Source organism: Cnephaeus nilssonii, assembly GCF_951640355.1.
Source record: "Cnephaeus nilssonii genome assembly, chromosome: 14".
NCBI lineage: Eukaryota > Metazoa > Chordata > Mammalia > Chiroptera > Vespertilionidae > Cnephaeus > Cnephaeus nilssonii.
In genome coordinates, this window is record NC_137085.1 from 27543409 (window position 1) to 27559436 (window position 16028).

General features: G+C 42.0%; 1 protein-coding gene across 3 annotated transcripts; it reads left to right on the plus strand.

The window, feature by feature from the left end:
* Window positions 1-4090: 4090 nt before the first annotated feature.
* SLC25A51 (solute carrier family 25 member 51) lies at window positions 4091-15976 on the plus strand. Of its 3 annotated transcripts, none has more exons than XM_079790575.1 (3): window positions 4092-4371; window positions 8982-9104; window positions 11370-15976. In XM_079790575.1, exon 3 carries the CDS (start codon window positions 11412-11414, stop codon window positions 12303-12305), a length of 894 nt encoding a protein of 297 aa, XP_079646701.1. In that variant the 5' UTR covers window positions 4092-4371; window positions 8982-9104; window positions 11370-11411; the 3' UTR covers window positions 12306-15976. The 3 variants fall into 3 exon arrangements, with proteins under 3 accessions (XP_079646703.1, XP_079646701.1, XP_079646702.1); XM_079790576.1 differs by lacking the exon at window positions 4092-4371 and adding an exon at window positions 4384-4856; XM_079790577.1 differs by lacking the exon at window positions 8982-9104 and having other exon boundaries at window positions 4091-4371.
* Window positions 15977-16028: the final 52 nt, after the last annotated feature.

Below are 16028 nucleotides of genomic sequence, written 5' to 3' on the forward strand. Positions count from 1 at the left end.
TTGCTCTGCTTGCGTTGGCCTAACTGCCTACAACAACAGTACTCGGTGCGTGCCTGTCTCAAGCACTGATGCTTTGCCCTGTAGGACTGGACCGTTTCCTCTTTGGCCTGCAGACTAACTCATATTCCTGAGCCCTGCAGGCTCCTGTGTTTCAAACGTTAAGTTATTATTGTGGGTCAGGATATCAATGTAGAGCTGTTGTTTCTCAAAATGACCTAAGAACTGCCTGGGGCTTGTGTTAAATGTGGACAGGCCAATTGGCCTCTCCCCTGGATATTCTGACTTCGTAGTAGGTCTGCTTTGGGACTGGAGATCTTTTTTTTTTTTTTAAAACCAAACTTCCAGTACCTAGAATCTAGCTTTTAAACCTTTGAAGTATATACAAATCACCTGGTGACCTTGTTAAATACAGATACCAGTTCACTGTGTCTGGGGCGGGCGGGCCAGGAAGAGTCAGTTCTCACAAGTTCCCAGGTGCTATCTGTGCAGCAGGTCTAGGATCACAGCTGCTGGGACAAGTTCAGGTGATTCTTATCTATAGGCACCTCGGGGACGCCAGGATCTCGTTCGAAACCTCAGCACACCGGGGGAGCTTTCAAAGCGTACTAAGTCCAGGTCCCACTGCAAACGAATTCAATCAGAATCGCTCAGGTTTTGTTTGGTTGGTTTGGTTTTTAAAGGTTCCAAGGTAACTCTGGTGTAAAACAGGGTTAAGACTCACTCCCCACCAGTATGAAAATAAATTAATGAATAAATGGAATAGACCAGGCGTCCTCAAACTACAGCCCGCGGGCCACATGCGGGTGTTTTTGCCGTTTTTTTTTCAAAATAAGATATGTGCAGTGTGCATAGGAATTTGTTCATAGTTTTTTTTTAAACTATAGTCCGGCCCTCCAACGGTCTGAGGGACAGTGAACTGACCCCCTGTTTAAAAAGTTTGAGGACCCCTGGAATAGACCATCTCACAGGCTTGTGGGATAAAACCCTTGACTGGGTTATATACGTGGATCATGTGTGTTGCTAGATCAATGTGAGTTTGAAAATGGGTAAAGGAGAAAGGGAGCGTGACCTGGAGTTCACAGCCCAGTTAGAGGAACAGAAGGAATTCAAGGACGCCCTGGGGGCGGGGGGCAGGGCTGACAGTCCAGCGCTGGGGAGTGAGGTAAGGGTCAGGGAAAGCAGCAAGAAACTCTGTTGCATGTAAAAGGTGAACAGCAGGCAGGACCTCCCAGGCACAGAGGGCAAAATGTCCGCAGTTTGTGGGCGTGCAGAAGAACAAGTTCATGGAAGGGAACCAGCAGTGCTGACCTCGCGGCTGGAGCCTGGGGACCTAAAGGGGAGTGGCAGAGATAGGCCCAGACGATTGCAGGGGCCTGGGAAATGTGAGCTGCAGGGAAAGGAAAGTCATTGACCCCTTGCAGGGAAAGACCTAAGATGACCTTATCTGGGCAGAGCCACTCGCAGCAGCAAGACTCCACTGACAGCTTGCGTAAGGCTGTTTTTGTGGACACAAGGCCGATGGAGCCGGAGAACACTACACACCTTTCTAGGAAGCATGTGAGGGGAGAAGAGGGGAGAGTGCTTAAACAAAGACCCATCAGCAACATTCCCCCTTTTCCCAAGAACCCAGACCCTCTCCACCAGTGTTTTATTTGGGCAAGCACCCCTTTTGCCAAGCACTGAGTTGGAAGGCCAGAAACAAGTCCGACAGTTCTGCCCTAGTGAGGTGGGTAAAAAAAAGAGAAGGCTTTCCAGAGGAGGAGGCAAAGGGTCTTGAAGGGTTAACAACCTGAAAGGGGGGAAAGGTTTAAAGAACACAAGGATTTGCAAAACATCGAGAAATGACATGGCTGAAGCTCAGAATGTAGCTGGGAATGAGGCAGACTGATAGGCAGAGGCGCCGCACCTGGACCCTCCTCCTGAGCTGGTCCTGACCTAATTTGCATATTACTTCTTTATATGTATAGATAGCCAAGATAGGAAGCAACCTAAGTGTCCATCACTAGAGAAATGGGTAAAGGAGAGGAGGTACATATATACAATGAAATATTACTCAGCCAGAAAAAAAAGAGTGAAATCTTGCCATTTGTGACAACATGGATGGAACTAGAGGGTATTATGCTAAGTGAAATAAGTCAGACAGAGAACAACAAATACCATATGATTTTTACTTATATGTGGAATCTAAAAAAACAAAGTATGTGAACAAACAAACTCAGAGATACAGAGAACAAACTGATGGTTCCCAGGTGAAAAAGGGCTGGGTGAAAAAGATGAAAGTGTTAATAAGTACAAATCGGCAGTGACAAAATAGTTATGGGGCTATAAAATACAGCATAGGGAATACAGTCACTATTGTAATAACTATGTATGATGTCAGTGGTACTAGACTTATGGAGGGGACCACTTCGTAAGTTATATGTCTAACCACTCTACAGTACACCTGAAACTAATATAAAATTGAATGTCAACTGCAATCTAAAAATTAGAAAAGAAAAGAATGTGTGGTTGTGGACAGGGAAATGGAAGGTTAACTTCACGATGAAGCCAGAATCTGAAAATAGCAGGTTTTGGTTTCCAACATTCATATACTGGTGCCAAAGAAGAGCCGATGAAGGGCCTGTGGGTGCCTGACAAGGAACTGAAGCTGGAGGGGCAGAGGACCGCTGTGGCCTGCGGCATAAAAGAAACAGACTGGCTCAGCTCCAGGCAGGAGGGGTCCTGCTGGCCTGGCGTCTCCCAGTGGTGTGTTTAATTCCATCTTTTCCTCCTTTTCAGGTTTTACCACAGAATAACCTTCCATTCTAATTTGAAACGAATTATGGATGCTTATGAACATGCTGGATGCCCGCCTGGTTTAGTTATTTTTCACTTACGACATCTGAACAGGAATTCACACAGGACAGGGCAAATGCAATCTTGATACAAATGCCCTTCCCCAACTGTTGCCTGACTAACCGTTTCAAATCGCTGCGTGGCCTTGTCATTATCCTGTGGAGTCCAATATCTATCTCTGCGCACCAGTGACATGCCAGGTGCCTATGTCTGGCAGGCGAGATTGGCACTATCAGACCCGGCCACCCGACCTTTACAATCTTATCTCCTGCACCATAACTTTCTCCAGGAGTCCAAATTCCACCCATTCACCCCCAAGACCCAGTTCAAAAACCTCCTACCCTAGGATGCCCTTCCCAGTTCTCTCTTGAGGGGAAGGGCCTCTCATGCTTCTGAATTTCCAATCTTTTGTTTTTATATCCTTCACTCGACTCTAAGCTCCCCCAGGAGACGGACAATGGCACACAGTAGGTACCTCAGCGGAGTGTTTGCTGAAGTTAGTTGGGGTCTCCCACACCCCAGCTCCAGCAGCCCAGACAACATGTTGGAGGCAATATCCACAAAGCGCTCTTGGGGGAGGTGGGCAAGGAAAGCGCACCCCCTGACTAACCCCTTCACTCCAGTGGGGTTGCCTATGGGCTACCCCCGAGCAAAGTGCATACACTTCACATATCTGACGAGCCTCATGAAGAGCCTCTCCTCTCCCAACAGACCTCTCAGGTTTCCTTCAACCCCTCACATCTGCTGCGTGCCTCCCGTTCACAAGTCAGAATCAGACCACTATTTCCACTAGTAACTCTCACAAGCGCCAGGGGAGTGCATGCAAGGCAGGCGTGACTTTTCAGACAGGGATTTGGGCCTCAGGGACCAGTGACTTGTCCAAGGTCACTCCCACTAAGCGTCAGGACTATTACCTAACCTCGGCCTCTAAACCGCCAGTGAAGCAGATAGAGCCAACAGTGCAAGCTGTCTGAGGTCAAACGGGAACGGGTTAAAAGTGACTCCTAAGTCCTACCCTAAAGCACACGTAAGTGTTCTGTAAACTGTGGTACCGGTAGCTGTGCAGAGGCCACTCCGTGGGTTTATGAACCAAGGCTAGAAAGGGGGGCCAGGTGGGGCACTTTCACCCGCGCCCGCTCGCCCATCACAACCATCAGTTCCCACCGGCGCTCCGACAGGCTGCACGCCCTAGGAAGCGTTGGCTGTTTGTGGCCCGGCAAGGCCACCGTACGGTGCCAAGGGTGCGGTGTTCTGCCTGGAGAAATTCCAAGGCCTCAGGACCGGAGTGATGGGTGACCCGCTACCTGCCCTGCGGCGGCGAGCGTACTCCCGGAGAAGGTCGGCGTCACCCGATTCTCGCTATTTTAAAGGAGGGGCGTGGCGGCAGCGGAGGCATCTCCCTCACGTGATCCGACTCGGACGGCGCAAGCGCGGCCAGTTGGGGTCGGTCAAGGTCTGCGCCTGCGCGGGCTCGCTCGCTCGCCGATCCGGCGGCCGGCGGCTACCGGGCGTGGAGCCGGGCGCCCGCGGCGATGGGTGAGTGCCAGAAGCTGTGGCGAGGGAAGCACGGGGTGACTCTGGGCCTCTGGGTGGAGGGTGTGGAGGCACGAAGGAGGGGCTGAGGGGGCGCACCGCTCGGGCCCTCCGCGCGCTCGCACTGCGCACCCACCACCGACCCCCCGGCGCGGGTTCGGTTCTGCGCTCTCGAGGTTCGCGGCCCCGGGCCGCGTGGCTCTGCGGAGCCGGGGACCGCGTCTGGCCCCCGCAGCGAGCGTTTCCCGCGAACGAGGCTGCGTGTTGTTTTTCGGGCGCGCCCCGAGCGGGGAGGGGCCGCGCTCTGGCTGCGCCCAGGGAGCAGGGCGGCGCGGGGAGGGCGGGCGGTCCCCCGCCCCCGGGGTCTGGGATTGCGGGGACCCCTGACTCTGTGGAAGGTCGGAGACGGAAGGGGCATTCCTGTCCACCCCTCGCCTCCCCCGCCCTTCCCCTGCTCACAGATTGGCCCCACGGACGCCTGGAAAGAGGTAAGTTCAGTCACACAGACAAGGCTTATTCTGCGACACCATGTTGCTTCGTGTGCTGCGAAACTCAATGTGCAAACAAGGTTTTGTTGTTAATTGTAAACCTCCGTACTGATTATTTGGTATGAAGCTTAGCTGGATGGAGCATGTCAGTGCCTCAGCTCTAGTTACCCTTTAGGCGTGATGTTTATTTTGCCCCTTAACAGCTAGCTATCCGCAGCTGGTCTTGGTTAACACCTGTTTCTCCACCTGTAAGCTGTGAGGCCCTGGCTGAATGTGTAGCGACCTGGCCACTTTGAGCCTCCTCTGCCCTTGCTTTGAAAGGGTCCCATGAAAGTCAAAGGTGCTAGGACTGGCCCGGTTCCCCAGTGGTTCCAGAGCACAGGGTAGTAGGCACTTTGGAGTCACCCTTCGTGCGTCTCAGGGAAAAATCACAAGCTCTCTAAGAGAAATGGACTTGTTTGGTCTCTTCTTTGGTAGATTAAAGTAAGCTCAGAGAATGGATTTTTTAAGTTACAGACATTGCTTTAGATTTGTAGTAGCAAGATCATGTCATTAAGTAGGACTAGAACCCAGGCTGATCTTGTCCTGAATGCTGAGTCAGATCCGCGGACTGGAGTTCACATCCTTTGAGAATTACAATCGCCTTCTCCACAGTTTTGCACCAAGACCTTTGTGCTGGGATCACCTCTGGGCCTTGTTTATCTAAATGGGCTGTAAATTTAAGCGAGTATTTAGACTTTACACTGTTTTCTTATGCAACAAAAGTTTGACACTTGCGGTTGCTTGAAAGTCAACTTCATTAACTTCACTTCCTAATGTTGAGATAGTTTGAGTGTTTTAGGGGAGTGTGCAACTATGATAAATAAATTTTGCAATTAAAGAATTTAAAATCAGATCAGTTTAGCAAAGAAACTTAACCATGTTCATGGTATAGATAAACATAAAAATTCTAAACTTCATTTCCCCAGAACACTGTGCACACTGTCCTTCTGTTGCTAAGTTGAGACCCTGTTTACACCATCCTGGTGTGTAGGATGACACTAAAGGGAAAGCTTTCAGTCTATGAAGTCTGGGTTTCATTACATTCCTTTTTCCTGTGTCTGGGCCTGTAGGTATTTTTTTAAAGTAAAATAGTTCAGTACAGTGCTTAATAAATGACTTGCTAACTTCTGTTAGCCACTGTTTTCTGCTTAAATAACAGTCCTGTTATTACTGAGTCATTACAAACTGGATGAAATAACTTTAATTTGCGAAATTTTAGAAAGTAATGCTAGTACCATTTCAGTAAGAATTAAAAATGAACATGAACAAAATATTGTTCAGGTGCACAAATAACTTGGTCTGTATTATCAAGGAACATATACTGTTAAATAGTTTGTAGGTAGCAACTTTAGAATTTAAAATATGTTGTGTTCAGTATGTACAAGTGAAGTTGTTTTCATTCATAAATTGTCACAATATATTGTGTAATTATATACACAATAATTGAAGTTTTCATTCATTTATACACAATAATTGAAGTTGTTTTCATTACATATATTCATATATAATATATTGTGTAATTATATACACAATAAGTGAAGTTGTTTTCATTCATAAATTGTCACAATATATTGTGTAATTATATTATAGAGGCCCAGTGCATGAAAGTCATGCACTGGGTGGGGGACTTGATCCCTCGGCCCAGCCTGCACCCTCTCTCAGTCCAGGATCCCTCGGGGGTTGTCCACCTACTGGCTTAGGCCCCATCCCTGGGCCTAAGCCAGCAGTCAGACATCCCTCTCGCAGTCCAGGTCCCCTTGCTCCTTACTGCCCGCCTGCAGTGGAGGTGGGAGAGGCTCCTGCCACTGTGCTCACCAGCCATGAGCCTGGCTTCTGGCTGAGCGGCACTCCCCCTGTGGGAGTGCACTGACCACCAGAGGGCAGCTCCTGCTTTGAGTGTCTGCCCCCTGGTGGTCAGTGCACATCATAATGACCGGTTGTTCTGCTGGTCATTCTGCCATTCAGTCTATTTGCATTTTAGGGTTTTATTATATAGGATTAATCAGAATATTTTTGTTGATTATAATGTTTAGTTCTGAAACTGAAGAAAAAGCATTACATAGATGTAAAGTATTTCTTTGCTAAGTTTTAGTATAGTACTAAGAGTTTTTAAACTCATGTCAGTTAGCTGAAACAGTAAGAAGTAAGGATATTGAAGATTAAGTAATCAACAATTATCAAACTCTAAACTCGGCAAACTTCTTCTCTAGCATCTGTAATTTTTTTAAAAACCCAAAATGTCATTGGCTTCTTTAATTGATTAAGAACACAAAATGTAACAGGCAGAAGGTCTGTTTAAAAACAAATTAAACGGCTGTGGTTTTGTTTTTTGGTTTTGTTTATTTTCAATTCTCTTGTCAGATATATACATACCCACAAAATAGTGTGTGAAGGGAAACTCATACATAAAAAGTTGTATCCTGAATTAAGGGAAGTAGCTGTTAAAACAGGAATTAACGAAGTCAGCAACCGATTAATAATTTTTAAAAGCTGAGTCTTCAAATACTGCATGGCACAATGCTATTCTATATAAGGTACTAAGAACTGCTGGATATGAAGGTGGAAGTCTATAGATTTTAGTAAAAATGCTTTTCCAGGAAAGCAAATCAAAACAACACAATCAGCAGATCAAGGAGGGTATCAGAATGTCAACATCTCATATTTGTTATAGAAAATTCTTTTTATCCAGAATGGACTTAAATTTCAGGCCAAAATGGACACTTTAACATTTCTTACTCTGTCCATATAAAGTTCTCTGTTTCTTTCCCCCTCACCCTGTAATTCAGCCTGAGCCAGTAGAAAGATGGCTGCTTTTGGAATTGGCTATTCTGGTGGGGTTTTTTTGTGGTGAGAATGTCATAGAACCTGGGTACTTTATGCTCATATGACACGACTGGCATCCCACTGTGTGCGAAAAGCTTGGCGAACCTGGCTTCCCCCTTTTGCTTCTTCCATTGATGAAGGTCAGCTGGAGGAGGGTGTATTTGTCACTGAACCTTTAAGACTGGAGGACAGTTGCCAAATATCAGGTTCTATTCCTGCAGGATCTTTCCTGTGGGCCATGAGAAAGATGTTCTTCTCCTGAACATAAAGAATATGATATGACACACAAAGCCAAAACAGGCGTGGACTCTGAAAAAGAGTGCATATACAGTCATCCCAAATCAAAGCCACTATGGAGATGGTACAGATTGTGAGGCAACCATCAAACCACAATTCTCCACAGGATATCTTAAAAAGTAGTAAAAGTTTTACTGAAAGGAAAATGCATAGCCTTAAAATTAGGAAGCAAAGAAATAAAAGTAAGTGTCTAACTAAAAAAAATGAGAATAAAATAAATGTATATAAAGCAAAAGAAAAGTGATAATAAAGAGGGAAATTTAAAAATAGTAAAATTGTACACATACCTTAATTAAAAAAATCATTAAAAAAAAGTAAAATTGGAAAATTCAAATGCTGGTTTCTTTGTCAAGATGAAAAGAATGTAAACTAGATAAACTGGCTAGCCTGCTAGCCCTGGCTGGTGTTGCTCAGTTAGTTGGAGCTTTGTCCTGTACACTGAAAGGCAGCGGGTTCAATTCCTGCTCAGGGCACATGCCCGGATTGGGGCCTCAATCCCCCAACCCTGGCAGGAGGCAGCTGCAGGCAGCAACTGATCAGTGTTCACTCACATCAATGGTTCTCTTTCTCCCTCTCCCTTATTCTCTCTCTAAAAATCAATTTTAAAATATTTAAAAAAAATAACAGGCTGTCTTGCTCAAGAAAAAAGGGGATATAAGTACACAAGATTAGAAGTATTTTTTTAGCCCTAACCAGTTTGGCTCAGTGGATAGAGCGTTGGCCTGCGGACTGAAAAGTCCCAAGTTCGATTCCGGTCAAGGGCATGTACCTTGGTTGCGGGCATATCCCCAGTGGGGGTTGTGCAGGAGGCAGCTGATCGATGTTTCTCTCATCCATATTTCTAACTCTTTATCCCTCTCCCTTCCTCTCTGTAAAAAATCAATAAAATGTATTTTTTAAAAAAAGTATTAAAAATAGAAAGTGTTTTATGAGACTATAAATAAACCAGGATTTTTTTTAAAGGAAATCCAGTTATCAAAATGACTTCAGAAAAGAGAACCTAACATCCATTAACAATGGAAAAAATTGAAAATGCTACCAAAAAGCTACCATTCCTCAAAACACCAGGCCCAGATGGTGTCACAGGTAAATTTGTTTTGTTTTTATTTAAGTACAGTTAGTATACAATGTTATATTAGTTTCAAGTGTATAATATTCAACATTTATATATCTTACAGTGTGACTGCCTCACTAAGTCTGGTATCATGTCACCATGCAAAATTATCACAATATTATTGACTATATTCTCCTTCTAAAGGTGAATATTTTTAACTTTGAAGGAAAATATAATCTTGATAAGATTTAAATTGTTCACCATCATAAGGAAGGAAAAATAAGATTCTTTTTACAAAGCCAATGAAACATTGATACCTGAACTTGACATGATAGTTAATAAATTGGAAACCTGTCTATGTTATGAATAGTGATGTGAAGTTTTAAAATAAAATATTAAACCGTGGTATTTAGCAATACATTAAAAGAATATTTCACAATGGCCAAATAGGATTTATTCCCATATTACAAGGAAGAGTAATTACCAAAAAGAATGCTAATAATAGTTTATCCTTGTTGAGCACCTGTTGTGTTCTAGACTCCTCTCCTGGGTGCTTTCTATGTATTTAACTCAATTAATCAGCCTATGAGGTAGGTAACATGCTGATTTTATAAATGAGGACATAGCCATAGAAATGTTGAGTAACTTGCTGAAGATCACACTAGCTATGTGGTGGAGCCAGGATTTGAGCCCAGGCAGTTAGCTGTAACTCTTACAAGTTACATGGGTTCTGACTCCAATATCCACATGATCATCCCAGTTGCTTCTTACAAGTGTTTGACCAGAGTTCAAGGTAGATTCTTGATTTAGTGTTTGTGGGAAGGAGTGAAAATGGTTGAGCTTTAGTAAAACAGGAATAATATATATTCCCTTCTCATGGTTTGAACTAAGAGCCCTATTCTCAGTTGATCATTAGTACTAGAAAAATGGAATCCATTTTTTAACATGTTTTTATTGATTTTTAGAGAGGAAAGGAGAGTGATAGAGAGAAACATTGATGAGAGAGGAATATCAACTGCTGCCTCCTACACGCCCTCTACTGGGGATCAAACCTGCAACTCTGGCTTGTGCCCTGACCAGGAATCGAACTGGCCTGGCATTAGGACCCAACATAATGGTACTGTCAGCTGAGTTTCACTCTAATCTCATCCTGCAGGGTCAATGGCATTGATTTGGTTGTAAGTGTGGAAATGAGCCTCAGAGAGGTACTGCAATTTGCCTTTTGTCACTTTGGAACTTTGTCTCATCGGTCTGACTCTGTAGGCCTTTTGTAGTCCTGATTAGACCTCATTTTGTCACTAACTTTTAAAAACTGAGTTGAATAGATGGAAATAAATTCAATTGAAAAATGTAAGAAAGGAAAATACAGTGTTACTATGAAATTAGAAAATATAAACTCATTTTAGCTTTTTATATGTATATTGATAAAAATAGGGGTTTACTATGTCATTAAGTGAAGAAGCATATGAGAAAAACATAAAATCTATTGAGTGAAAATGGAACCCCCCTAAATAAAGTAGTATGAAACAAACAGGAGTATTGTTGGTTGTTTTTTTCTGTAACATTTTTTTATTGATTAATAAAAGCACTCCCTCTCTCTTCCTCTCTCTAAAATAAATATTTTTAAAGAGTTATTCTGGATGCCAAGGAGCTTTTATGTGGATTAATATTTGTGGTCTTAGAAATTAAAACAAAATTTTAAAATATTAATTTACTTTAACATAACGATAAAAATTGTTATATGTTAACATAAACAACATTTTCATGAAAAATAACTTGTTCAAAAAAATTGAGAAGAGTGTGATTTACAGTTTTGCAAGTTTCTTTTAATGTCTGGCTTAAAAGCTAGGTCGGGTATCATATCTGCTTCTGCATTCAGTCTGTTGTACTAGTAAGTTGTTTTGGTTGAAGTACCATATTTTCTGGTGTATAAGACGACTGGGCGTATAAGACGACCCCCAACTTTTCCAGTTAAAATATAGAGTTTGGGATATACCCGCCCTATAAGATGACACCCAGCGTATAAGACGACCCCCGACTTTTGAGAAGATTTTCCTGGGTTAAAAAGTCGGCTTATACGCCGGAAAATATAATATATGCAGAAAATCCAGCATCATATCGTATGTAGTTGGAACAGAGAGAACCTCCAGGAGTCCTCGGAAAAACTTGGAGAACTGCTAATCTGTAAGGGGAAATGTAATAGTGTCCAGAAATTGGAGGAAGGTTTTGGGGGGAAAAAATCCATGTGTTTAACACTGTTTTTAAAGGTTTATCTATTGTCATTTTATTATTTGTAGGTTAAAAAAAATCCTTCATGAAGAAGACAGATCTTAAGCCACATGATGGATTCAGAAGCTCATAAAAAGAGGTCGCCGATCATAACATCTTCAAAACAAGATATATCACCTCATATTACAGATGTTGGTGAAAGGAAACATTATTTGTGTGGCTGCTGTGCAGCTTTCAGCAACGTAGCGATCACATTTCCCATTCAGAAGGTCCTCTTTCGGCAACAGCTGTATGGAATCAAAACCAGGGATGCAGTGCTTCAGTTGAGGAGGGATGGATTTCGAAACTTGTATCGTGGAATTCTTCCCCCATTAGTGCAGAAGACAACTACACTGGCACTTATGTTTGGTCTGTATGAGGATTTATCTTGCCTTCTCCGTAAGCATATCCGTACCCCAGATTTTGTAACCCGTAGCATGGCAGCAATACTTGCAGGGACAACAGAAGCAATTTTCACTCCATTGGAAAGAGTTCAGACACTGCTTCAAGACCACAAGCATCATGACAAATTTACAAACACTTATCAGGCTTTCAAGGCACTGAAATGCCATGGAATTGGAGAGTATTATCGAGGCTTGATACCTGTTCTTTTCCGTAATGGGTTCAGCAATGTCCTGTTCTTTGGCCTTCGGGGTCCCATTAAGGAGCACCTGCCCACCGCAACAACTTACAGTACTCATTTGGTCAATGATTTTATCTGTGGAGGTCTATTGGGCGCCATGTTGGGAATCTTGTTTTTTCCAGTTAATGTTGTGAAAACTCGCATGCAGTCTCAGATTGGTGGGGAATTTCAGTCTTTTCCCCAGGTTTTCAAAATAATCTGGTTAGAACGAGACAGGAAACTGACAAATCTTTTCAGAGGTGCCCATCTAAATTACCACCGGTCCCTCATCTCTTGGGGCATAATCAATGCAACTTATGAATTCCTGTTAAAGATTACATGAGAGAAATAATTAAGTGCCATCTACCAACTGACTAGACCTTTAAAGAAGAATGTAGTTTGGCCTCGTTCCTAATTGGCCAATATAAGTTGGTGTCGTAAGTTCAGGGCACAATGAATTATGGCAAAGCTGTTTTCCTTAAGCACCAACAGATTCAGAATAAAAGGTTTGAGTAGAAAATTTTAAGGTTTTTTTTGTTTTGTTTTTTAAAATATGTTTTTATTGATTTCAGAGAGAGGAAGGGAGTGAGAAACATTAATGATGAGTAAGAGTCATCGATTGGCTGCCTCCCGCATATCCACTACTGGGGATCGAGCCCGCAACCTGGGCTTGGGCTCTGACTGGGAATCGATAAACGGCCGGGCTGTTTTGTTTTGCTCTAATTATTACCTGAGAACTTTGGGCTAATTGCTTGGTTAATAGCTGTCTTATCTGATGGATGGTTTTTGATGAGGAAACTAATAGCCAAGATAGTCTTTTGCCCCAAATCTTTAAACCCTTATTAAAACATAGTGGCCATGACCAGCCAGAGAAAAGGCTCTTCGGTCCCCTTGAATTCTCAGGCTTACTTTTATTACTCCATTTCTTGCTTCTCTCCGCTTAGGAGGAGTTGCAAAGTGTAGTCTTTGGAGCAGGACAGAGAAGAAAGCTTAATAGGTGTAAGCTTTTCATGATAAATTGCTTGTATTGGTTTTGAAACAGCACCTGTTAGGATAATCATTATTCACGCTGTTTCTGTTTAGGCATGGTAGACTCCAGCAGCTATTGAAAGCTCCATTTGCTTTCTAGATTTGAAAGCTTTCTGTTTAATTCTGAATGTGACCTTAAAGCTGTCCAAAATATCCCCATGTTAATTTCACTTATTTCATTGCCAAAATGTAGGGAGACTTCAATTTTGTCATAGGCATTTCATCTTATTATGTTTCATATTAATTATGTAAAGATCAAACTCTTTAGCTCAATTTCTTTGAGTTATTGTTGCCAACTTAGCAAACAGCTTTGGGGGGTTTTCCCCCTTTGGGTACTAGTTTGTCTTATTCAAGTATTCTGTTCTCTTGAAACTCCTTTTAGAAAACACTTCCATAAAACTTTATTTTGAAAGTCTATTTAATAGAATCCCAGGTTTTTATTTCTGGTTTCTCAGTGTTTTGTTGGGGGGAGGGTGGCGCTCAGGATAGCTTTCACCTCACAGTGTTAGCTATCTTTTTTTAAATTTTAATTTAGTTTTAGAAATAAAGACTTGCATTAGGATTTTTATATTTTGGGAACCCAATTTTACCATTTTATCATTAAAACAATTTGAGAGGATCAGATCTAAATAAAGACATTTGAAGGGTTAATTTCAAATTTCTAGACTTTGGTAATATTTGGATAGATTAGTCATCCCTTACCTAACAAAAACATATTTGTCAAAGGAATCAGATTTTAAAATATATTTTCCCGATAAATCAGGCAAAATGTTACAACAGTTGAATGATTAGTAAAACATGAAACATCCTAGAAAAGTGGTTTATTTTTTAAAACCTACATCTGTAAATACGTAGTTAAGATTGCTTTCCAGCATCTGACATGGCAGAGTAGTTAGGATTCTTACTACCAGTTTTGCATCAGGCTGGGTAACTGCATATGAAAATGTGCACGTAATGACCAAAATAAAATCAGGGTCTCAATTGGTAGTTTACTCAGTTTCTGGGCAGATAGTCCAAAACAGATGTTTACTTCTACATGCAGTATGGCTGGTCAAATAAAATGAACATTCTTCTTCCAACCAAAAGGATTAGGAAGCATAATCAAGCATTTGTTAGGCAATAATCAAGCTCAGGAGATTTACAACAGCTCTGCTTGACAGTGTTGTGCTAAAAATGGCAGTTTACTTTAGCAAGCAAAGTGCAGATGTCAGGATTTTAGAAAACTGTCACCAAATCAATGTGAGTAGCAGCATCCTTTGGCCTATCAAAGAGTCAAGAGTGAGGATTGGAAGCAGTTCTTTCAGAAATGAATGACATTGGTACTGTGGTGCATGACCCCCTCATGTGTGTGAGCCCCTGAGCACTGCCTGTCTAGGGCTCAGCATGTGGCAGGTGTGTGAGCCTGGGGTCATGCTCTGGCCCTGGGAGTGGACTCCCTGGGCCTTTGGTTCCACAGGGCTTGCTTTTGCCTATACACTCCATGCAGGTGGTAGAAATCTTAAGTTCTAAAGCACTTTGTAAAATACAAGTGAAGTGAGAATATAAAGGAGGATGCTTTGGTTTCTGCTGTCTCAAATATGTGGTATTTACAAACAATAAATATTTTTAATGGTTTTAACTCATATTTTTGGATTTCTTTGTCACCTTTTACAGCTTTTGAAGACCAAACTGCTACATTACCAGGGATGGTTCTTTGTTGTCCTATAGCCTTCTTAAATTTGACAAAACGTTTAACAGAACTTGTAACCAACAGCTTTGTCTGAACTTGAAAATAAGTCAAATTTATATTAACAAGTAAGATTCTACCTATTGTTTTTACCTTCAGTGTGAATTAGTACAGTAATTCTGAAAAGGCAAATATGATTGATTAACTTTGAAAAGCTTTAAAAGTGGCCTTTCTGTTACATATATGTGACACAGATTGCTCATGAGCACAGGGCACTTCTGGTCTTGCCTCCTATATTCATGTCTGATGTTATGGATTCCATGTTTAACATATGTACAGAGGTATGAGCCCTCAGGACTGCACCACAGACTAAACCAGTGATGGGCAACCTTTTGAGCTTGGTGTGTCAAACTTCGCCAAAAAACTGAGCATAACTCGGGTAGTGTGTCACTTTGAGGAAAAAACATTATTTCGAAAATGTTTCATCCTCAGGAGCAGCAAATGTTTCATCCTCGGCATGCGGCCACCTGTCATCAGAAATGGCTATGCGTGTCAGTGCTGACACGCGTGTCATAGGTTCGCCATCACTGGACTAAACACAACCTCTATATGATGGGAAGTTTGTGTATCTGTTTTATTTGTGTTGGAGACAAAGTTGATGTTGTTTGTCTCAGTAGTCAATATTCATCTTATAGTTATATAATCACCTATATATTGTGAACTGTGCGGTAAAACAGAATTGTGTATATATAATCATTCTTTGGAGACCTGAAATTCCCTAGCTCAATTACAGTGGTAATACTCAGAAGGCTGTGCAAACGTGTGAGCAAATAATGGGTGGTAGACAGGATTTGTGAAATGGGATCTGGAGGGCTTCCCGGTAAGCCAATCATGTTGACCATGTTCAGTGTAGATGAAGTATGGAGCATGAGGGGTATGTGGTCAAAATGAAGGCGAGATAGGAGATAATATTTGAAGACAGACTTGATTTCTTCTAAATGAAAATAATTGTTTGTTTTCTCATGCATATAAATGCATATCAAAGACTTGAACACCTATTCTTACATTTGAGACTTTTTAATGCTATTTTTTCCCCCTTAATATTATATATTTGCCTAAATGGCTCCCAAATTATGGGGCAATCTCTTCAGTACATGTTTCCGTTTTTGAAGTTTCATTAAAAGTGGTTAAGCACACAAAGCTGTTTTTGTTTGAATTTTGTGACTGTGAGTTTAAATGAAACTGTTAAATGTTTCAGAGTTAACATGCTTCTTTTGGTAATTCTTTTTGGAATAAAGTTGTTTTCTTTTTTAAGTCCATTTGGTCTTTTGTGCTTGGGTTAGTTACTAGCACATTTCCTTTTTTTGTGTG